The 25122-nt window shown below is 37.1% G+C and overlaps 1 protein-coding gene across 1 annotated transcript in view; it reads right to left on the reverse strand.

The window, feature by feature from the left end:
- Positions 1 to 445: 445 nt before the first annotated feature.
- APOO (apolipoprotein O) overlaps positions 446 to 25122 on the reverse strand; it is a 30378-nt gene continuing 5701 nt past the window's right edge. Inside the window, exons 3-9 of the mRNA XM_005151485.3 lie at positions 24164 to 24283; positions 21536 to 21590; positions 20419 to 20514; positions 16957 to 17048; positions 12705 to 12812; positions 4117 to 4209; positions 446 to 1267 (exon numbers count right to left, since the gene is read on the reverse strand). Of these exons, the coding sequence (XP_005151542.1) occupies positions 4144 to 4209; positions 12705 to 12812; positions 16957 to 17048; positions 20419 to 20514; positions 21536 to 21590; positions 24164 to 24283 (537 nt within the window). The 3' untranslated portion in view covers positions 446 to 1267; positions 4117 to 4143. The remainder of the gene's footprint in view (positions 1268 to 4116; positions 4210 to 12704; positions 12813 to 16956; positions 17049 to 20418; positions 20515 to 21535; positions 21591 to 24163; positions 24284 to 25122) is intronic.

Consider the following 25122-nt stretch of genomic DNA (forward strand, 5'->3'; position numbering starts at 1 on the left):
TAAAACAATCATAAAGACACACACTGAACATGTTGGGAGATACTGTTTTTCTGCCTGAGGCAACCACACGCCTTATGCCTGTATTAAAAAAGAGTTGGCCCGCTTTATAATGCCCACACAGACTGGTATTTGCATTGCCAAGGTCTGTGTTTTTTCCTCTAAAAGTATGGGATACAGTCAGCTGGAATATCTAACCATCTAATTACAAAGATACTTAAAGCATTTTGAATCCAAACTACATTGTATTTTCTTCCCTGATCTTTTTAGAAAGTTAGTGTATTGAACAAGCACACATTTAATTCCATCCTTCCCCCTTCCCTCATATTCTGATTAATTTAGGGACATTAAGACTCACCAACACAGCTTTAAATGCTCTGAGCTACCTGGATTACAGTAACTTGTGAAGCACCATGCCCCAGAAGAGACACTCATGGAAATGCCAACAAATGATGAAAGGCTTTTATTGTGCAATGATTTTAAAATGCTGGAAATCCCTTTGTATTTCCCTTCACTTTTTCCTCCCCTCCCTGGATGGGAATAAGTAAACAGCCAAGTTATTCTATAGCTGGTTCCCACCACCATAACATTCTGGTTCCCACTGAGCTGTGCCTTCAAGCAGAAACAAGAACAACCATTTACAGCTGCATTCCCATCCATCTACTAGACAGGAAATCACAGATGCTTCATTATATACCTCCTGCTGGCACAGATGAGGTAGAAGATTTGTATAGAAAGGAGAGGGAGACTTGGACAAAACACAAGAGTCATTGTAATTGTCCTCATTCATAATTCTATTAGCTAATGTCAGCCAAAACATCATGCTACTTTAAGCTTTTCCTCACTGTTAAAAAATACAGGCATTGTCAACAGCATCTCAAGAACCTTCCACAGACAGTGCAAAGGTCAATTATATGAACTTAAAACAGGAGGAGGAAAAAGCAAAGGATCATTTTGTGCAACTGAATTATATTTTATATATAAATAACAACAAGAGGCTGGGGAATTTCGAGACTTGCTACTTGCAATGCTGATCCTGCAACGGGACAAGTATGGGCAGACATGAGTCCCACTGCAGAACTGAGGACAAGGTCTCAAGATCGCCCCAAAATACAGTGTCCTTTCAGTTTCCATACCAGAAGGCCAAGCAGCACATCGTCAGTCTTTCTGGAGGCAGAAGGCAGATTAGTCACATTCAAAATCAAAATAGATTCAGATGGTTTTCCTTTTTCTTGGGAAATGGTTGCTCTGTAAGTTTTTTTTTGTTCACCTACAGCCAAAGACAGAAGAGGTAAGGGGGAGGGGGGAGAAAGCAGAGTTAACTATTATAAGCCTTTTCTTTCCATTGTTGAAGTGCAATTAAAACTTCTTTGATGTGGGAAGCTGTTCAAAATGTATTTGTGGAACATTCTCAATACCAATTTATTACTAGTAAAGACTGGTAACTCTTCATATTACTGACATTAGAGCACTAATGATTATGCCTGCTCTTGAGAATTTGATTCCTATAGTTGAACTGTACAGAAATACACAAGAGAAAACACTTCAAAGCAACAAAACATCAACTGGAATCTCATGTAACAAATCAACTTCCTCAAAAAGAATTCTTTTTAATTCCCATCAAATGCATTTTTTCCTAATCTCACTTTACTCTGGTGTAAACCTAGGGTATTTCAACTCAAAGAAACGGAATTACATAAATATGGAACCCGAACAGAGTGAGAATGAGATATGCTATCTCCATGGAAAAACACAAAGCTGTATCACTCTTCAGCACAACAGCTGGATAAAATTAAAACTTGCTTCTCCCACGATGGGATGTGGTTTGAGCTGTAGTTTGCATATAATTATTGATGACAAACATGCTACAATACATGAGGTGCACTACTGCTGGTTTTTGGAATAGAGAGATATGTTACTGTCTCCAACACAGTGATTTTGTCCTTGGCTGACCATTCACAACCCAGAGACCCATGCTGTGGCACATCATTGAGGAAAATGAGATTGTCTTCATTTTAGTAACCACATTCAGGAGTGCTGGCAAGGAGTATTGCCAACAGTTGAAAATACAGTGAAACTTTCAGGACTGATCTCATTCAGAAGAAACAAATATGTCCTTTCCAAGATCACAGCAGCATTCTGCAACTTTTGGGATCATCTGAATCCAACAAAACATCTGGACTTGGGTATGGAGTTAAATAACTGGATTTGATTTCAAGCAAAAGTAACAAACTGCCACCACTGCAGAACAGCTCTAAACTGGTACTGAGCTGACCTTTGACTAGGTCAGAAAGCCAGCAGTTCCATGTAAGCACAACCTCCAGAAACAGCATGTGGTGGAGCAAGCAGATTTCAACACCAATAGCCGACAGGTACTTGAAGCACCTGAGCAATTGTCTTCACTCTTAAAAGCGCCCCAACAGACAGTTGAACATCTGTGACAGCAGTTGTTAGTGAGGTTTTCCTCAAAACTTACTTATATAGCTTATCTATGATTAAAATACTGAAGACAAACGATTTGGATACCAACTTTGGTGCAAATCTTTCTGACAGCTTTTGTTCCTTTTTTTCCACCAGCCCCCATTTTGCTTTCAGCAAAAAGTACTAACATTTCAAAAACTGAGTAAAGACCTAACTGAAATTATATTTACATAGTAAGAAATGCTAAAAGAAAAGCGATTTACAGACTTCTGTTTGTAATGAACCTTGATATTTCTAGTGTCCTCACATAAACAAAAGTTCAACTTTCTTGGCTTTTTATCATTCAGTAGCCATATCCTAGTTCACAAGAAACACAATATTTTAGCGAATTTAGAACAGCTTTTTCTTCCTCCTGGTTCTCCTGGGTATCTTTACACAAAAACCAACCAATCCCACTGTTTTTCCTTTTTAAAATTATTTTTTATTTTCCATGGCTATTTTGTAAAATACTTGGAAAATGGGTGTTCTTAAAGACTTTAAATACATATGTCTGAAGGAAAAACTAACGTGCTCACTAAATCAGCCAGTCAGCACACCTTTGCCCTTGTGAGAATTAGCTATAGCAATTAACAACACGTTAAGGGAAACACAACATTAGAAACTACTTTTGCTTTTAACGCTGACTGTGCAAGAGTGGAACGCTGTTGCTCAGCAGATGTGTGCATTCCATCACATCTGCAAACATCTGTGACTGGTGATGATGCATGGAAGAAAAAAATGGTGCAGTTTCCTAAATCCAGGCTCTATTTACCCAGTTGACAGTTAGGAAAAAACAGGATTTTTCTGGTAAATGGAACACTGCATACAAAAATAATGAGACCCTACAATGCTATGAATGCTTTCTGATGAAAAAGAAGTCTTTAACACAATGTGAAAATCATATAGGGCAAGGACAAGTAAGTGGAAAACCTGCTCAGAAAATACATCCTTTATCAACTGATTACAGAGCAGACATTACCTGCTTTTTTGTACCAAATCATGTCCAATTACATTATCATTAGTATTAATAAACCTCAAATATAAAGCAATTTTTGTCCTATAAAACTGAACCATCTTAAAAAAGCTGAGAGAATGTTTTGGGTCTGGTTTTCTTGTTTTTCTAGAAACTGTAAGCACCACAGGACTTGAGTTTGAAAGCAGCCCAATGTCCAAGTCAGAAAGAGACTGATGCCTCAACTTGAGTTTCTGGCTCAGAGGACGGGGAAATGCTGCTTTCATTTTCTCCGTCATTCAATTCCCAACTGATGCAGCACATCTCACTGGGGAGGTGCATCAACGTGAAAGGTCAGGTATGTTGTGGACTGACTGTTAAACGCTGCACATTGGCACTAACGTATCAGCAGGGAGAGGTTTCTTTCCCCTCCTTTGTACCTGCACAGTTGTGATGAAGGCAAAGAAGTTTTGGTATGGGAAGCAGAAGTCAGAAAGGAATAAAAAACCTCAACAGAACAAAAACCAAGCAATAAGCAACCATGAACAAGGCCTTGCTAAATTAACTCTGAACCCTTGGAGGAGAGAAATATTTACTTGCTATGCTTTAAAACTAAAGAATTTAGGTTGGTCAGACTAGCAAATCTTCAGCTTTTCAGGTTATTTTTCTTCTTTAGTCATATACTATTATCAGTCTTTATCCTTTACCTGTTTGATACCAAGTGATCTGGTGTTCTACTTCTTGGCTCGCTCTTCATTTGAAGCATGGATTTCGAGGGGCTTGTCACCATCTGTATCACCCTTGAGGAGGGAAAAGTACACATGAAATTTAAATTGACGCAACCCACAATTACTGTTTTTGCCAGAACAGAAACCCTCTTCAAAAGCTGAAACAAAACTCCTTGTAAAGTCAAGTGACTGATGAGACTAATTCAGTATAATATACTCAGATATGATCTTCTATCAAAAGGTTTCTAAATTTTGGTCTTCCTGTAGTCAGCTGAGCAATTAAAGCATTTGAAAGAACAAGTAGTTCAATAGAAATGTTTTAATGGACTCATTTTGCCTGCACTAATAACAGAGGATGAATTCCCACAGATTAACTGCTGTTTTGCATTCTCTGAATTCTGTTTGGACTTATACCATAGGTCTCTTTTAGTACATATCCTTTGAGAGAGTGTTCTCACACTTTCCCTGAAATAAATGATAAAGTCAAAGAATGAAAAGCAGCTTGTTAGAGTGTCTATTTGCCAAGTATGCTATAACAAACAGGCATTTGATTATAGCTTTAAATAGATACCAATAAAAAAATAATACTTAAAGGGCCACATATGGCTCGGAGACTGAAGCACATGATGTACACGCTGAGAGATGTGGGTCTGTTTAGCCTGGTGAAGACCAAAGGGGGAACCTAATTGCTATCCACAGTTCCTTAATAGCCATTTACATCATCAGAAGAGCTAGGCTCTTCTCAGAGGTTCACACCAAAAGGACATGGAGCAAAGGACACAGGAGCATGGCAAAGTTCTATGAGATCTAAGGAGCAAAAAAATATAAACGTCTCACACTGCATCAGGAGCACTGGAGATTTTCCAGAGAGCTTTCTGAATCTCCATCGTTGGACATATTTAACCTTTGACTGCACAAGGCCCAAGACACCAGATTTAGCTACAAAGCTGTCTCTGCTTTGAACAGGGGGGTTGGATGAAGTGATTAGAGGTCGCTCCCACCCCCAATTATTCTTAAATTTTACACATGAAAATTAAATGGCATTTTCTTTTTATCCAAAAATATAATTTTCCCAATATGACTTAAATGTGATGGAAAATGTAACAAAAGAAGCCAGAAGAGACTGGAAAACAAACATTTTACAGGATAGGTGAGATTTATGTCCCAGCATAAAGTAAACACTATGAATAAAAGCACTGAGTCTGTGAGATCTTACATATGCTGAGCTGGGGATATGGATTCGATACATCAAGATTTAATTATGAAGATGATTCTTAGATTTCTATTTTAATATATGCCTGGCAAGATCTTCAGAAGATAATTCTTTTCAAACCCCATTTTGCTCTGATCACTACCCTGGATATTTAATAGTATAGAAATTACACCCACAAACTACACCCACTGCACAATAATGATCTACTCCATAATTTTCCTGTACAGGAACATGTAAGTTATGACGTTTTACTAGAATTTATAGTGAATAATCTGAGTCATGATGCCTCATTTTAAGGATTACTCAATCCCGAACAAACGAGCTAAAAATAAGTTGTTCACAGAGAGTTCCGTTTCTACACTTGCTTGTCTTGTAAAAAGCAAACACAATCTGGGTCAGCTTCCTGGAAAGAGAAAAAAGAACACCTAAACAACACATACAAAACCTACAGGAAAATAGGGGTCTTGCTCAGTTCCTTTGTTTCTGTGAGCTTAGCAGATCTCATCACAGGGCTTGTCTCACTATATGTACTAAACCCAAGTTATTTAACTGAAGCCACTGCTAAACTGCCATTCCTCATACAAACTCATTTACTGAATAAGCAACTAAGATGCTCTTTTGATGCCATCCACTGTATATGCCCACAATATGAAGAGTGAGCCTAGTGAGATCGATGAAGCAGCAATATGAGTAGCCAGAAAAGGATGTCTTTTGAGCTGGCATAGGAAATAAACACATCTAATTTTACAACAAAGTGTCAAAGTCCTCTAGCCACACTCAGAACCAGATCAGGAACAAAAAATGTGTTTAGATCAATGACCCAGAAGACAGACCTGCTCTGTGCCATGATGCCCTCTCATAATTAGAAGGAGGCACATATTCAAGACAGTCTTTCTATGTTCTAGCTCCACACAACTGGTCCATAACATGTCTGGGTGCCCAGAAGACTTCACACATCAGAGCTCCACCCCATAACAGAAGGGGAAACATTTTGCATCCTTACGCTTCTGACAGGTGTGACGGACAAGAAATCCCCCTAACACATTCATTAGTAAAGTGTTTAATACATTGGGATTCCATAGGATTAAAAATTATTAAAATCAAGTCATTAATTGAAACTTCATACAATATTTCAACTAAGGCAACCCTACACACTGCTCTGTAAGGTTTTAGTACACCCCAACTTAGGTCACAGTATCTAACACATACATTAAAGACCTAAACTTAAAACAACAAACTTAAAAATATTGCAATTATTTCTCTGAAGATTTTCCTTCCATACAGAGAAAAATTACTAAAAGCAAGCCAGCCTAATGTCAAAAACCCCAAATGTGTGGTGGCTTTTCTCACATTACAAAATAGCCAAGTAGAGAAATTACCTTGTGATGCCGCGTTTGAAAGTGTCTTGCAGATGGTCAGGCCCCTTTACACTAGCACCTAACGTTACAAATTATAACTCCAAAGGCAAGTATACATCACTCTCATGCTTATGGAAAACTCTTGCAAGGTAGAGTGGCCATCAGAAAACAACAGAAGTTGCAGAAGAAAAACAAAAGCTCACCTAGGCTCACAGATTAATAGTTTACTTTTTCTTCTGTCCTCTTTTGTTTGTAATGTGTGCTTCAAATAAAGTGAACATCACTGTTTTATCTTATTCATCCTCCCCCAGTGAATCAGTAACTTATTTTCCTTCTTTTAGTTGAGCTTTAACTTGACTCTCTCAGAAATATGAAGTACTTTCAAAAACATTACTCAGAGCTGCCCTTAAAAAGTCCAACTTGTCTTTCCCACCTCTAACATTTCAATTCACCACTGCTCAGACCAAGGATCCAGTCCAAGAGGAGCAGGAATTTTTAAGAGGTTTACTCTGTTGTTCATCTTACTACCAAATAATAAAAGGAGAGCATAAGACAGGGAACAGTATGTCAAAGGAAGTTTAGACTAGATATTAGGGAAAATTTCTTCATGGAAAGGGTGACCAGGCATTGGAACAGGCTGCCCAGCAAAGTGGTGAAACTGCTGTTCCTGGAAGCATTCAAAAAACATGTAGATAAGGCCCTCAGCGACATGGCAAAGTGGTGATCTTGGCAGTCCTAGAATAACGGTTGGACTCGATGGTCTTAAAGTGTCTTTACCAACCTAGTTGATTCTATCATTCTATGATGACCAGAGTTTTGCTGGTTTGTTCACATGTACCAAAGACAAGTCCCACAAGCACTTGCTGTGGAAAGCAGCTTTCTCAGCTGCTCATGCTGTTTTTTAAAGGATGCTCAAAACACAAGTGACTTAAAAACATTCATCTGAAGCACAATCTAAGTTTGCTACAGTCACAGTCTGACCATCTGACTCTGATGCTGACAGTAAAGCTCCACTGAAACCACAACTTCCGCTAGAGCTTTCGGGTGGGAAAGTTCAGGTCCACAATTCCCCTGATGCTTGTTTTGAGCAAGTGCAGAAAACCAGCACCCAAAACCAAGCAGTCTTTCTGCTGGAAGCACTCTGTCACCAGCTAGCACTTAAGAAAATACCCAGATGTAGCCATATAGGTAGATTTTTAATATTTATATCTTAAGTGTGTGATAAGCACATATATAGGTTACACATATATAAAAAAAAATAGATTATTGGTAAGTCACAGATGGTTTCTATCAACAGACCAGGCAGAAATGAAAACCAAGCAGTAAGCCACAAGAGTTTCCCTCAGTCTCTGAAGCTGTTTAAACAATCAAATGATGGACAGCAGCGGGGGGAACCAAACCAAAACACAAACCCAGCAGTTTCTGTAAGATCTTATTATTGGTTGGACTGAAGTGGGAAACAGCACACACATGAAGAAAGGAACAGGACCTGAAAAGGAGGGTGATTTTAGATCTCTAGTGCTGTTCTGCTTTCCCACATTTTGGCCACTTGAGTAAAAACAACAGGTACACAGCTCAGTGTCAGGGGAACTGAGAGAATCCAGCAGAGCTGAAAGTACAGCAGAAGTCTTTGAGTGGTATAAAGACAAGGCAAAGTGAAAACTAACTGAAGAAAATTGTTTTTCTATATGTTTCAGTACATTATTAGCTCACTGTCTGGAACAAAAACTGGGTTTACATGATTTGGTGATGTAAAACATGGTCTTGTCACTTGAAGATAAAGTCATAACAAGAGCTCACAACCCTGTAGAACAATGCAACAGCACAAATTACAGAAGCAGAAGAGGAAGGGTGAAAAGGCTGCAAAAATATCAAATGAGCTGACTGATGCACAGGACCAGATTTGTTAGATATTTATGTGTGGTATGTATTGAACTGAAATACTGGCTCTGAAATACTTATCTTTAAGCAGTTCTCTGTAAATAAGTTATTATCCTTTGTACAGAAAACTACAGTCCTCCAGTTTATGCTGCTGCACAAAATCCTCAAGCTGCTATGGTTTGTCCATCCCTCTGACCTAAAGACAGGTATTAAAGCTGACAAACTCAGCCAGTATTAAAGACAGATTGTGGAGGGAGGGAAGAGGAGAAACTGCAATTTACTGGCCTAACATTTCAGCTAATTCAACACTTTCGTAGGCACTAGAAGGCAAATGTAGAAGAAAAGAAACATCGAAAAAGATCTTGCATGTCCCTTGGGCAAAGCAAAGGGACCAGTTATTCACATAGACTACCTTGAAGGCAGTGCAGAGCATTAGCCTTCTTAACTGCAAAACCCCATTAATGAAAGTTTGATGTCACATAATGCTCCTCAGAAGGGTTTAAAACACATAATTCTAAAAATTGCATAAAAGCATCCGTTGTTATGATTCTCTAAAAATTCTGCACACTAAGTTTAAGATCAACAAGGTTTGAGGGACACATCTTCCACTTCAGTGCCACTTCCCCTGAGATTTACAACTTGATAATAGAAACATTAATACTAATTCCACTGATTTTTGTGGAATTGCTTCTTGTGAGTAAAGATCAGTCAAGCAAACAAAAGCTTTTCTGAAGATAAAACCCTTCAAATATACCTGGCCTCCCAACAAGATGGTTGCATTTCTACTTCTTCCCCTAGGCAGAGGAGAAGGTAGGAAAAAGTTATTCTTTATATTGAGATAAAGTATACAGAAGCTGAATAACTACTCCTGTTGTCCCTTATTAGGAAAATGTTTCATCCTTCTGGAAATTAAAGATGTGAACACTGATTTTTATTAATGGTACTTGTGTAGTTTTAGCAGAGGGCTTTTATCCCGACATCCTGACGAGCTGGCTCCTTCAACCAGCCAGCTGCAGGATACCAGAATGCTATATTCTGTAAACAGCATATTCAAAACCTTATCAGACTGACTTGCTGCATGGAGGAGCTGCAGCCACAGTGTTTTGAAATGCAGGTCCTGGAATTCTTCTTTCTTGGCAGAACTTCTGTGTCAGTTGATGTGACCTCAATTTGGCACAGGTTTTTGTTTCATAAGACCTTCAGAAAACTAACATACCACATCTATTTCAATGACATATTGCTGCACAAACATGAAGTTATGCACAGCTGTGGTACCTATGACTATCAAATTATGAGCAATGTAACAAATCAACACACGCCAAGAAGAGCCACCCATATCTTGCTTGACTATTTGCAAGAATCCTTTGTGTAGCAACAGGAAAATGATGATATGAATGTCACAAAAACAAAAAAATAGCAACTGTTGCTCTGGCACAGCTTCACTAAATGGGTTACATATGCTGTAACAACTCAAGAATAACATTTATATTTGCCTTCACTAGTTAAGGAATCTAGCTGCCTAGTACCACAATAAGAAATATACATACAAAACCAACTCAATTCTTCCACAAGGCTACCAAAAATTCTCAAATATATATTTATATTGCTTCACCACTGCAGACCGAAGGAAATTGCAGAGCAGACTTCTTCTATTAGAGATATTTGTCAGTGCATGTTCTAGGGATTTCTAAAGCATGAGACTTTTGACAGCTGCTGTTCAGCCTCTCCAGACACTGGGGAGATAAACCCCTCTCTTTAATAGCTTCAGAGGACAAAAACAATGAGGCTGTAGGTTGTATGCTCCAGTGGTAAGGGATCATTAAACATCTGAAACACAGGCAGTTTCATCGAGTGCATAGTGCTTCTTCATCTGAGTCACAGGATTTCTGTATTTTGCCTAATCCATCAAGTTAAATGGCAACTAATGATACCTGAACTTCAGGAGGAAACCATTCAAAGGCATTTTCCTCTGTTGTACAAATATCATATTTTGGCAAGTAAGGGGTGTGATTTAAAGATTCTGGAAGGAGGAAGAGAAAGAAGTCTGTTTACTTAGTGGTCTCTGCAATTTTGCCTGTCGTTTGTTTTTTTGCTGAGGTAGCAAGTGCTTGCATAAGCCTTACAATAAGATGAAAGCTTCAAAAGTTTTTGCGTTCCAATAACAACCATGAGTTTCCCTTTGAAAGCCTGGGACACAAAAACACAAAAAGCTCAGCTAATTTTTGCTGATGCTGTCAGTTTGTCTTTCTGAAATATTTAAATAATGAATATTTAATATTTAATGTTGCCTATTTTTTGTGATACTTTTTGGCAGCCTAGGTTTTAGGAAAAGTACAGTACAATTAACTAGCCTTTGTTTATTCAAAGACCTATAGAAGTCCAGTTACTGAAGCACCTAGGGCCAATATAGGATCACTGATGAAAGTCTCCACTCTCATAAACCTCAGCAACAGAACTGAGCGTTTCTCCAACCCAGCTTGTTTGGAACTAGTCCCACACCTAAACCTACATAGGGAACTTGGTCCCATACCTTCAGTCTGTTCAAGCACAACTGCCTCTCCAAAACATCTTAGTGGCTGTCCCCTTTACAACTTAGGCCTGTGCGTTGAGTACACCATGATGTCATCAGATATGACTTCTGGCTTACAATAAAGTGTGAACTATTACCAGTTGTGAGCTATGGCTAAATCAGGAAGTCCACAGCAAAATACTAAGACTTTCAACCTCAACCATTCTGTGGTTTTCTATAGGAAAATATGTACATTATATTTTAAAATTCTAACATAAATTCTTAATATACACTACTTTAACACACAAACATAAGCAAATAGTTAGATACCAATACAAACACTAACTCAAAACCAATTAACGTACACTGAATAATATTACTTAAATGTAGTGCAACTACTTTGTTGACTATAAATCAACTATGGAAGAGCACGTTTGCTGAGGTATTGAGATTTAAAGTAACCGAAGGCACAGATGCCTTGAAACAGTGGTATTGTATAAGCATGGACCACAGGAGTGCTGAAAAAAAATAAATAATTCTTCCCTTCTCTAGTGAAGTAGACAGGGAAATCCTGCTGTATCACTGATGCTTTGTACGGGGAATAAGGAAAGCTGCTCTGTTCCAAAACTGAAAATAAGCATACAGACATTCACTTAGTTGTGTTAACAGCGGTAATTCAAAAATGCTGTTTTTTAAAGAAACCTCTGTGCTTGCTAAACCGTGGAAAACAAAGTCACTATGTTAGCATTTGCTCTGTCACCAGATGCAGGCCTCTCTAAGGCAAGACATCAGTCTGCTTAGTGAAACACAGAACAGTAGTGCCAGATCAAAATAAAACCAAAATCATGTATGTGAATGTTAGCCCTACTCCTCATATAGTGTTTAACAACTGGAAACACAGAAAGCAGAAACTTTCAGCAATGACTGTGCTTGGCATCTCACCAGGATGACTGGTTCAAGGCAGATTCAAAAGAAACCCAATCTTTATTGGCAGTCTTCTGGATAAGAACCAATTAAATCAAAGATTCCTAAAATACAGCTGTGTTAGACCACACAGCTAGTTATCTCCTGCATATCCCTATAAACTGATGGGTTTATGACTAGATAGTAACTTTTAACAGAGCAGCACACAATGGCATCATCATGCCAGAGCAAATATTCATGAATATCCAGAGAAAAAAACAAAAAGGGAATAAATTGCAAACAAGAGTCTATTTTCTCTTTTTTCATAGAGGAGATATGCAATGAAAAAAATAGAAATTTAGTTCAGATTTTATGCAGCTTGTTGTCAAATTACTTTTTAAAGAAAAGTTTCAGGTTTTTAAGTTCATCAAGACCCTCAGTGCCTGATTCCTCACACTACAATTGCAATAATCCCAACTTTCTTATTAAACACTAAGTAGATTATACTAAAGAAAACTTCCAAACAGCATATCTGAAAGTTTCACTTGAAATAAGCTTAATATTTTTCCACAGCTTAGAGAGAATGAAACCTTTGTCTGAAATAAAAGCTGAATCAGAGTAGAAAACCCCCTACTATTGCTCAATATTGTTTTTCCGAAAATGCAACAAAATTCAGACTTCTCAGTCTTCTGAGACTTCTTACCTTACCACTTTTTTCCCCAGATTTCTTCTTCTTAGGATTATCCTTCCAAAGAGATTCTACAGCAATATATCCCTGAAGACTCCAGTCATACAGCTGTGTACCAGCAACCTTTGAAACAAAAGGTATCAGAAAGCATGAACTTAATAATATGGAAAATACTATCTTGCTTCTCATTTAAGTGGAAGAAGTCACAAAACACAAGATCTTTCACATCCTCCTGTTAAGGCTCAAAGTGTACAGCATTAATAAACATCTTGAAAACAAATGACACATGAAGAATAAGATGACCCAATTTGCTAAAAAACCTGTCTGGAGACTACCTGAAAATACAGCTGTATAAAAAAGGGGTGGAATGATGGCACACAGAAACAACTCTGGTTTTCTTAGTACTCAACATTCTACAGACACAACCATACACAAAGTATTTCTTAATTTGACCATACTAATTTTAAAGACAAAATGCCAAACTTGCTTATTTTGTCACTATTTTGCAATTTCACATTTTCACTGCTTTGGGAGAACAGTGAGAATACTCATTCATTTCTTTTCATTTACTATTTAGAACAAATTTGCTGATAGATGGCTGTAACAAATAACCAGCTATCACCTCACAAATTTGAAGACAGTTAGGAAAAATGGTGTTTGTTGTATTACACCAACAAGAAATTTTATGACTAGAAGAATCCCAAATTCTAATAAAAGAGTACCTCTTAGCTCTTATATGATAAGAGACTGTAATATTCACAGCATCCTTTAAAATTTGAGTGTTAGACTCTTAAAACTTCAGACTCAGTTCAGTACTCGCTTTCATATCACTGTCAGTTTTCTTTATTTATAAGAACAGCAAAAATGAAGAACATGCCCAACTAGACAGCAATTAAATTAAAAACTTATAAAATCAAGAAATAAGAATTTATCACCCTATCTTCCACAGCAGGCAAAGCTGGAAAACTAAAACTATGGGAACAGAGCAAGCATAAATTGTGTTTCTGAAACAGTTCCTGAATGAGGTTTTTCAATTTCTTCCAGTCTCCAACAATTTGCTGCTCAGAGATTTCCTGAGACAGAGGTAATTTCTATGTGTATAACAATGTTGAAGAATCTCCCTCCTATGAACTTTCTGCACTTCCTCTTGAACTCCATGCAAAGTTTTAGATCCACAACATCCTGTGCCAAGTAGTTCACTGCTGGGCACACATGGACTGAAAAATAATCACAATAAAGGGGGGGAGGTTTGTCTGTAATACGACTGAGGACACAGCTAGCAACATGAGAAACATTTTTCAGACCTGGTAAACCACTGGGCACACTATCTTCCCAGATGAGTCATAGGCTCATCTGACTTTCAGAACTAGTCTGTTGAAGTACTGGAAAACACAGCTCAAGATACTGTAAGCTGCAAATTCGAGTCAACAGGAACAGAGCCAGGCAATTTTTATAACTACTCAATGCATCCTATGGAGGAGAATTACAGTTAGCATTCTTTATCTACATTGCATGCTGGGAAACCAAGAAGCTGCTGGCTTTTCTACATTTCTATTGTGAAATTGCACTATGACTACTCTGCTAACAAACATTTCATTCTGCAGTAAACATGGATCAAGTGAGACCAATTCCTTTTCAGCCCTTGGTTCCTGTCATTATATCATGCTCTCAGTTGTGCAAGTACAACCAACATACGCCACATGGACTGAACTGGGCAAGGGATGAGATGTAGGTTCCAGAGACACAGAAGTAATTTAGTTTGTTAACCAAGAAATAAACTTATGTATTAGGAAGCTTTTCTTTCTTTCAAGGAAAGGGTAAGCATAACACACATTACTTTGGGAAATTTCAGAAGTTCTAATAACAAAGAACAAAAACTAATTCTAACGGTTAAGAGACTGATGTAAGTAACTTCATAAGAAAGTTTTTTTCCAGATGGAAGATAAGCCACAGTTGACAGAAAAATATTTAAATGTATTATGATCAGCTGGAAAGCAATACAGCTCCAGAACACTATTTAAAGTTGCACCAGAACAAAATACATTTCAGTATTAAATTCAGTTCCCTTACCACATATAACATCTGACCACTTGTTCAAAGTTAAACAAATTGAAATAATACTAGCAGTGAGGAAATAAACCCCTTACAAGTTTGTGATTAGAATGATTACTAAAGCAGAAAAAAAATAGTCTGTACATTTCTTCCATCTCTAGTTAGATGAGCAGTGTTTGAAAACCATTACCAATTATGATCTCTGTTACTGTGACTTCACTTAGCAACTCATACATTTTAATTGAAAGAAAAAGGTCTTCTTCCAGAGAGACTCATCAAGTGTTGTACCTTAACTGCAAATATATTTTACTGTGTTTATTTCCAGCTCTCCAATGGACAGGCTTTAATAAAGGTCAGAAGGAAAAAAAAAACCACAAAAAACCAAAACAACAAAACCAAAACCCAGGAAAACTTTTCGTTTTCTAAAGTATGTTCAAAATTGAAAGATTACAAAATGAAGCAGTGATGAAATACTCAAGTGTGGAAAACAAAAGTACATAATACAGAGAATAAATTTAAAAAAATTAAAGTTTAGTTCCAGAATATTTCCTATACGGTTCTATTAATTTGGCAAGCGAGCTTTGCACTGTAGGCATCCCTTTCTAGGCTTTCATTTTATGAAAGGCCTATGAAACATTACACAATAATTACTAGAGAGGAAAGTGCTTCCAATTTCAGATCAAAGCATTAAAATTATGAATAGTAAGACCTGACATGCTTAAAACTTTGCTTCTTTAAAGAAAAGCATGAGAGCAATTAGAGGAACCAAAACACTATCTAAGATATCACTCTCTCCACAGAAATTTCCAAACTCTTACATCCAGTGTCCTAACCAAGTCAACAAAACTAAACCTATTCCAATCAAGTTTCAGGCTCATGGTCTCATATCAGATGTTTTGTTACAGTCAGACTAAGAACTGTGAATTAATCAAAGGGCAATCACGCACTTCAAAGTTTTCATAAAATAAACAAAGAATTGTGAAGCTGTTTGTAGCAAATCCACAGTTAAGACTGAACTAAGCTTCTATAAAAATGATAACATCAGTTTGAACAATCTTCAATCACTTTCCACTTCATTGTTTAGAAGGCAGCTAGAATTTTAATACACACTTTCCATCAGAAATGTGTCAGCTTCTTCATTTTTGATGGTTGAGGTTTTGTGGTTTAACTCTGCTACTTGCATAATTTTCACTCCCTGAGAACAAATCAGCAGAACTCTCTGTATTTAGAGCATCTGGATCGTGGAAGTACTAAAAAAACATTCTATCAAAGCCAAGAGTATCACAGTGCTGGCAGAGTTCAAAAACAGTGCTTTTGACTCTCCCTACATCAATGACCTTTCACTTTTCAAAGAACATATGTTCTTGAGAATGTTATATTTACACCCTGACATCTATGTCATTCACAAGGCACCAATAACCAGACAGGCAATTTACCAAAGCCTGAAATATAAAGAATATCTGACACACTAAATTATGTGCACTCTGAGTGATTAAAAGCTGGATTTGAAAATGAATGTGGTGGAGAACTGAGGAACTGCCAGTACAACTGAGTGTGGACAGCAAGACACATGAACTGCAATCAGAAGGGCTGTAAGCAAATTGCCTGGTCTTTTAGGTTCTTTCTGTCACAGGAAACCCACTTGAGCAACTTTAAGTTGTTTCTTATGTGCCTGAAACAACAAATGCATAAACAGGAAGACATCAAATAAGCAGCAGAATCCTTACCTCATTCCAGAACATGCATGCTATCTTAAAACTGTACCCAACAAAAAGCAGAAAACATCAACAACGTTTATCTCAAAAAGTTGTTCCTATGATTTCACTGTAGAGTGTCCCTCCCCTTTTTTTATTTCTTCCTTTCTTTCACACCCTGCTGTCATTTGCTTTCAAGATATTTCAAGCTTCCTCAGTATTGTAAACATGCAAACTGTACTTACTAAGCATATTTGTTGATTTAGAATTACTTGACATTATAGATTCAGAAAGAAAATAATGTTCCTCAAACTGAAGAAACTACTGCAGATGTTAGAAAAGTCAGTGAAAGAAACAGAACATCTGACTGTCTTTCAGTCTAGACTGCATGTTCTTTGACAAGGTAACCACTGTCTTAAGTGCCAAGCACACTAATGTGGCTTTCAAAAATGGGATTACCAGTTAATCTGAAGGTAAAAGGCAAAAAAACACCTCCCCAAAAAAAAGGTATCATCACTGACCTTTGCAATAGCAACCGCTTGCTGAGGGTAATATATGGAGGTACCAATACCCATGAGACCTGCGGGATACACTAGCTTCTTTATTTTTGAGCCTGTTTCATGAAAAAAAACAAAAACTTTGTTAGAGTGTACGTTAACTACAACAGCCAAACAGTCCTAACCTTTTATTTATAATCAAAACAATTTTATTAAATACAGTATAGCATATTTTCTGCTTAGTGATACTGGTTTCTTAAGAAATATGATTACTCTGATGAGTAATTATTCTTTTAACCTTCATAAGAGAATAATTTTATTAACATATTTCCACAGTGAAAAGTACCTTACAACTCTCTTTACTGTAGGAATACATAATTTATTTCATACTGAAGTAGAATACTGAATAATGAAATAAAAGCCACGCTTAAAGAGATATTTAAGAGAATTATACCAACTGATACTCCTTTCTAAACTAAAAGGAAAAACTCAGGCAACAAAAAGGTTAGGATATCATTCTTTTGATACATCAAGCAGAACAAGAGACATTCCAATACAAACTTTCTAAGTTATCTTGACTCACAAATACTGATTTTCCCACAACTGCTCTTATGAGTAATTTCTCTTGATTCACTATAGCAATATGCAAAGCATTTGAAAGTACTTTTAAAGTACTTCCAATTATGCTATATGCATATTGCTCAGTCCCCAATTAAATTTTGAACATTTTAATCTATTTGAATTCTCTATTCAATCATACAAGTCTAAAACAATTTAACTGCCTGGAAAGTTCATCCTCTTATTACAGCTGGGCACAGGTTGTGTATCCTGGCTGGCCAATAACAACACGCATCACTGAATCAGTCACAGGGCATGCTGCAGTTTATCCAGTCAGAAAGGAACATATAAGGGAGGAGGTGAAAGAGAAAAGCAAATAGTACAGGAGAAAGATCACATATCAGGAGTCAAGATGCAATGGTTCTGTTCCTCACAGAACAACCTGTTCTATATGTGAAGCCATATGCACATCTAATAAAGGAATAAATAATTTTGAAGAGGAAGTGCATATTAGAAATATTTCCACTAACATATGCTCATGAGATGAGAAATTTAGCAATAAACAAGAGACATTTATAAAATGATGTTGCTAGTCTTGTGAAGAAGGAATCTGGTATCAATCAGCTATAAGAAAGCACAGAAAAGGCAAACTTCATTGCATCTTTACAACCAGGAAAATTCCACTTTTTTTGTAGTTTCTGGGAATGAGTAAATCTTCCTTAGTGATAGCTTATCAGTGTGTCTACAGTATCACTTTCAGAGTAAATTTAACAGTTGGAGATACTAATGCCGATCAGCAGGCTGCAATCTGCTGTAGATGCCCGTTAGAGGAAGTTTAATACTTGAAGCTTAGGAATACTGTCATATCTATTCCAGTACTACTCAACAAGGTGCTTCTTTCCTCCCACAGTGTGACCTTTTATTTCCCATAACCTGCTCAAGTGATAACCACTGTCAGCTGTAATGGATGCTCGAAGTGGACTCGAGGGAGACATAACAACACAACAGCCACGGGCTAATTTAAGCAGTGCACTTAACTGCACTGCTGATTAATATCTGACTCACAAAATATCTGGAATAAACTAACTTCTGTAGTCAGTATGCAAATATGACTAAATCAATCACAAGTAGAGAGCAGCCCAAGAGTCCTCTGAGTTCTGGGCAGCAGCAGGCTGCATGACAAGATCACCCCTCAAGTAGGGACACTTCTCGAGGTTATGCCTGCTGCAATGATCCTTAGTCCTCAATACTGCGAGATTTCTTGCCATAACAGGTCCTTGGTAAGCGACTAATAGCTTGCTAAACTTTGTAAGCTTCACTAAGATTACACTTCAGGCTGATTTTGCACATATAAATCTTTAGGCATACACTGTTGACCAAGTCAGGGACTAGGATTGGATCTAGCTGCACCCAGACTCCTCTGAGTAGGAGTTTAGAAAGCAAAGGGATCCTTTGTGAACCTAGCGACTCCATGCAGGGGTCCCCGTGACACATCTGATTTACCCTGTCCTCTATGCAGCATACATTGTAATCAAGTGTACCTTGCCACTGAATCTTGTTGAACCACTGCTGCATTTACTACCAAACTTTGTTAAATTGCTGTTTCTTATCAATAAACACATTGTTTCCTGTCTTACAAGTGTGCATCACAAGGTTAGAACAAGGTATCTTCAATGTCATTTTAAACCAAGTTGTATGGCTACATAACATTCACCTGATTCAACTCTGAATATCATACTTCCCACTTAGTGGGCAGCTGTATCTCCAAGCGTTATAGTTAGATCTGGAAGATTTTATCTATACAATGTTTAAAGTGAGACCAAGGAGGGAAGAGGATACTTGGTTCTAGTTTTCTGTAGCATCAAAATTTAAGAGCACTTCCTTTTATTGTCTGGATACTCTCTGGAAATGTTAGTATTGGAAACCAGACAAAATACATATATTTTGTATTTGCTATACATATACATATATATATGTATAAAACCAGACAAAAAGTTTTAAATTATGGCTCCCATTCTAAAAGATTCACAAATCAGACTTTTGTACTATGAGGGATTTTTATTGAACTTGGGACCCTTCAGTCTTTCAGATCCAGACTCAAGACGGCACTCCCCAAGGCTGGAAGTTGCTTTTGTTCGTGATCACGTTACTCAAGAAGCAGGAATTTGAAAAGTTCAAATGTGTGAAGTTGGAGACCTTGATTTTAATTTTTAAAATATACTGTTTTCATCATCCTCACTGGAAAACTGAATATTTTGAGATGGGCATGTATTTACAGAATGCTTTCTGCTTCTACATAGCCAAACACATACTTCAAGTTTGTTCAACATGTACAGGCCCAAAAAAAAAGTGTATTTCTATCCAAAGCAAGTCCCACTGGTATTTAAATTATAGAATTGTATAGTTCCATTTTCTACAAGTTTTCTTCTAGTGTTACTTCGTTGCTATTATCTCAATACAAATAAAAAATGCTTTTCCACAATTAACATTTCTTAAAATAGTATTTCCATGAAAACATAAATGTATTAGTTTCTTCAAGTAGTGTGATGAAATTAACTGTATCACTTTTCTACAGCACAAAATGTGCATGTACTTACAGTACAATCAGTTCACAAGTATTTTTGCTCAGTATCACCATATGCAGTTCTGTGCCTGAATAAACAACGCTTTGAAGGAACTTGAATATACAACTAACTGTAAATGTATCATAGTTCAGAAACCTCTGTATTTTATCATAATTTATTCCTTTGTAGTCTGATGGTTATGAAACACCTTTTACTTTAATTTTTTTTATAATTAGAAGAACACTGTAGAAACATGCTTGTACAGCTAAGTCAGATCTCACAATTAAAAATTAGTATCCAAAACCCCACAAATAAATTACTTATCCCAAATCAAAACATAAGCAGTTCAAAGGTTCCCATTTACCTCTAGCAAGAAACAATCCAATAATTCCAGCAAAACCTATCACACCAAGCCTTGGATAAAATCCAGCAGGGGGGTTTTGGAGAAACTCATAGCCTTCTGAAAAGAAGTCAGAAAGAAGTGCTTTAATGTAATGTGAAAGAGGGTTTGTGATAAGGAATCATCAATACATGCTGGCAATTGTTACAAAACAAAAGAGTTATCAAAACACTTTTAACTATTATGCACATTTTAAATTTGCTGGCATAAAATTCAAAGCCTCTGAGATCTTCTCAGTGACACATGAATGAAACTGAGTATCATATTGTATTTACCAATTTTCATAGAAGCCTTTGCTCCTGGGCCATCTGTTTCATTTTGTTCTTTTGCATCTCAATTGCATCTTTTTCAAATTAGTGATTAAAAAAAACTTTGCAAAATGGGTTCTTACATTTACATGTTAACAAGAATTAGTTTCAATAAAACACTGTACAAAACACAAATCACAGAACAGAGAAAAGACACAGCATAAACAAAGCTCACTCCAAGATGGGAGTCTGATGAGTGAATGGAAGGGTATGTAAAATCTTCCGTACAAAGGAGTTCAAAAGACTGAGACTCTTAAGTTTAAGGAAGAGAGGTGCAGTATCTGAATGAGCTCTAGACAGCATCCAGACTTACTCCTGACAAGCCTAAGGATGACAAAATACTTACAAAACAAAACAAAAAAAAGAGATACAAATTATTTTGGATTAATTCAAAATTCCTCAGAGATCCAAGGAAGTAAACCAAAACGAAAGGGCTAAACATTACAAATGAAAGACCTAATGCTTGTGACAATTGAGGAAGTTTCAGTTCCTAGGCTGGGCCAAGCAAATACTACTGGCTGGGAATAAATGGTGAGGGTTTTTTTTTCCCTCCTTTTTCTGCATATTGATCAACAGAGATGCATGTCTCAGATGTTAGAAACATAGTGTTATTATGACCTACAAAGGAAATTTAAACAGATATACAGTGCAAATAGTCCTAAATGCATTAGAAATTATATCTAGAATGATGCTTAGTGGAACTCCCTTTTAACAGAAGATACAGTACAGTCCTGCATTTTAAATTACTAATTAAGAAAACTAAACTGATTTACCTCTACCATGCTCAACAGCTTTTTCTAATTTGGGCATAGCTTGGGCATAAAGATCCTAAAAAAAGAGAAAACAACAGTAAATAGATACCAAGTGAGTAAAATATTTACTACAGATTGCAACTGTCCTGATGAATAGAAAAAGTGTTGGGTCCCTGAAATAACTTCTTTTTAATCCCACTTCCACCCTTCATTTAGAGCACTATGCTTGCTCAATGCTATGTCTGGCATAACTTACAGCTTTTTTTCTAAGCAGTCTTTGCACACAGATGAAATATAATGCCTCAAAACACAGAAGTCAAATGCAGTATTTCATCAAGCTCCTGATCAGGTAGCAGACTGAGGATTATCTCAGGTTTCTCAGTGTGTGTAGAGACAAGTATCACAAAAATATTTCAGTTGATGCAAAGAAAGGAACTACAACTCCTTCACAGCACTTCACAGGACTGCATAAGTCATTCTGCAAGGTGATAAATTCCACTTCCCAAGAGACTGGGCCAACAAAATTTTAGATCTAAAATCAAGACCTTAGGCCAACAAAATAGCATTTTGGAAGTGACTTGGTAAACAAGATGTCTGTACAAAGTAAATCAAGAGCACTGCATCAACCTCAAAAAATAGTTTTACATTTCAGACTGAAAATATGCAGGAAATGATAGAATCCACATCACCTTTTTAAAAAGTAGAAAAAAAAAGCTTGCAAGAAGAACAATGCTGCTAATTCTCATTATGCTGACAATCCTTCAAAAAGATACTGTAAGACTGTGTCAGTCAGGAAACAAAATCATAAGGCTCTATTGCCCAAAGCTAAAGTGGAGAATGATCTTACTACACAACTTGAGCTGTATCTGTGCAGAAGTGAAAGCATTTGTTCAGAATACTGCATAGGGATATCATCTGTAGAACTTTCATTTCCTCACTGGCAAGAGTGACTTGGGGTAAAAAAAAAAAAAAAAAAGCTAGCATGTGGCACAATATAACTCTAAATGGATGTTGGGCAATGAAAAAGGAACATGGTCTAAAGACCCCAGAGACTGAGTCTGATGATCTGTAACAGCTCATACGTAACAGGCTCATTTCTGTACCTGTGTTTTGAGCTGACTTTCCACTACAGTTAAGAAAGCAATTCTGAAAAAGTAAAATGGACGTACTAACATAACCAATTTTATTCACATTATCCTGGTTTATGTTTTTAATTTTAAAGACAACCAAGATGCACCTAAAATATTTTCTTTAACATAGCAGGAGGCGGGGGTGGTGTTAAGCCAAAACTACCTCTGACTAGAGCTAAGCAAGAAAGATGACCCCAAACCCATAAAGTTTACATGCCCACTTCATAAAATGAGTCAGTAAACCACTGCCAGGAAATGGTTTGTTGTGTGTAAGGCAGAAGAGCACATCTTATGTAAATGATCACCACACAGACAAAAAATTAAGCAAATAAGAAGACAACAGGCCAGCAAGAGACAAAGCACTGCTCTATGCTTACCTGCAGCCAGTCCAACTGGGCAATTAACACTGATTCAAATTTCATTCCCAGTTATGGCTACCGCAGGCAACCAAGTAGAGCCCACACATTTAGGAGATGAGAGCTCTAACTATTCTATGGAAAATCCCCCTTCCCCTTCAAAATTGAAGTTACTGCTCCTGCTAGTGGCACTTCAGAGACACATGGCTACACTGAGTAACCCTGGGTTTTCTGACGTTTCAGTACTGCTAGAAGTTAATACCACAACGCAGATCCTTTCTACTTTTCTAGGCAGAACAACACCCTGATCTGAACAGCTTAGTTTTTTTTTTTATGGAAAACTGGAAAACCAGCTTGCAGCTGAAGAAAGTAACTCACAACAGCAAGGATGCCCTTGTTTCAAAAGTAGGCCCCAATATCTGCTGAGTCAGCAAAGAAACAAGAAAGCCGTCATACAAGTCTGCAATATAATATCAGTAATTTAGACCTTGATTACAAAGATCTTGATTTTCCTCTCTGCTCCAGAAACTATTTTAGTATTTTGTAACTTTTGAGAATAAGCATGGTACATAATAAAATATGTAAGAAAGGTTTGGGGTAAGGTCTGGGGTCTGGGTTTGCCACTACTAGTGACCTGGGATTTTCTCTCTTCCAGAGAGTCACATTCTTTCCCTCAACATTCCAGTTCAGCAAATACTGATTTATTTTCTGCAAAGCTGTGTTTTGTTACAGTTGTAGTGAGGACAACTCAGTACTGCTGCTCCAAAACACACTGCTTGATAATTTAAGGCCATCTCTTTGACCATGGAAAATGCAAATTTAATCACTCTCTTGTCTTCCTGAATGGCAGGCCAGTACCTACTCCAGACATCCCTAGATATCTTTAAGCTTAAAGTTTATTTCAGATAATAATTCTAAGCTTTAGTTAATCTTAATTCTTTTGGATACAAGATGAAAAAAGCACAGGTTTAGTTCAGCAAATTGGTAGAAAGAAACAACTGGGTTCGTGTGAGGAGGGGCTATATATTATGACTGAAACTCTGGAAACTTTTAAGTAACGCAGCATTTTAGAAAATTAATTCTGTTGCTAAGAAAAAATAAATCCCAGCTGAACTCTTACCCTGAACTGAACCACTACCAGAAGTGATAGAAACCCATTATACCTGACACCAGGCTGTATATGGCTCCATAACATGTCGTAAATGTGAAACCCCCTCTTCCAATTGGGTTTGTGGATTCTCCACATATTTAGTCTCACAAGCTGGAGAGGAGTAGAGTGACAGCTGTAAATATTAGCAAATAAGAGGTTAAAAACAAAGGTGTAATTGTATAAGTAAGTCTTCAGGGCATAAACAGTCTAACCAGAAGACACCTAACACAGTGCTTACTACATAAACAATGCACAATAAAAATTTGGGCACAGCTGTGAGACAACCATTATGAGCAAAGTTTAATTATATACTATGATGAAGATGACTTCTAACTGCTATGCAATTCATCCATAGCTGCTGTATGATCCAAGTCACAGGTTATAAATTAATATTAAACGAGTTTAATAAGAACACAAAACATAATTGCAAAAAATGCTTCTGGTCTTCATCAGCACTTCTGGGTTTTCAGTTAATGTGCTAAATGTACTAGAAATCACAACTGACCATTTTCTATATTTGCACAAGCCATCATTAAAGAGTCTAAGTAGCTTCTAAGAAAGGCAACATCTGATATAAATTTGCCTGTTTGTTACTGAGCAGGAAAATGTACGACATCCTAATGTTGCAGTCATTAACCACATCAGCAACTGACAGCATTAATAGCACCACGGGGCTAAGCAAATAGGAGCTGTGACATCCACACGAAGACCAATGGCATCTTCACATAATAAATACTAAACCATCATATTTAGGGTTTAGCATAACAACATATTACAATTACCTAAATATATTTAAAATTGTACTGCATTTAAAAATAGACCAAAGTCTATACTGTTGGAGATGAATTGCAAAGTTTAGATCAAAACAAAACAGGTTAAAATTCCTAGCAGTTTGTCATAGAAAAGTTTACGTTGGAAAGAACCTTAAAGCTCATGGGCAGGGGGACACCTCCCACAAGACCAGCTTCTCTG

This window comes from Melopsittacus undulatus, chromosome 2 (genome assembly GCF_012275295.1).
Source record: "Melopsittacus undulatus isolate bMelUnd1 chromosome 2, bMelUnd1.mat.Z, whole genome shotgun sequence".
NCBI classification, from domain to species: domain Eukaryota; kingdom Metazoa; phylum Chordata; class Aves; order Psittaciformes; family Psittaculidae; genus Melopsittacus; species Melopsittacus undulatus.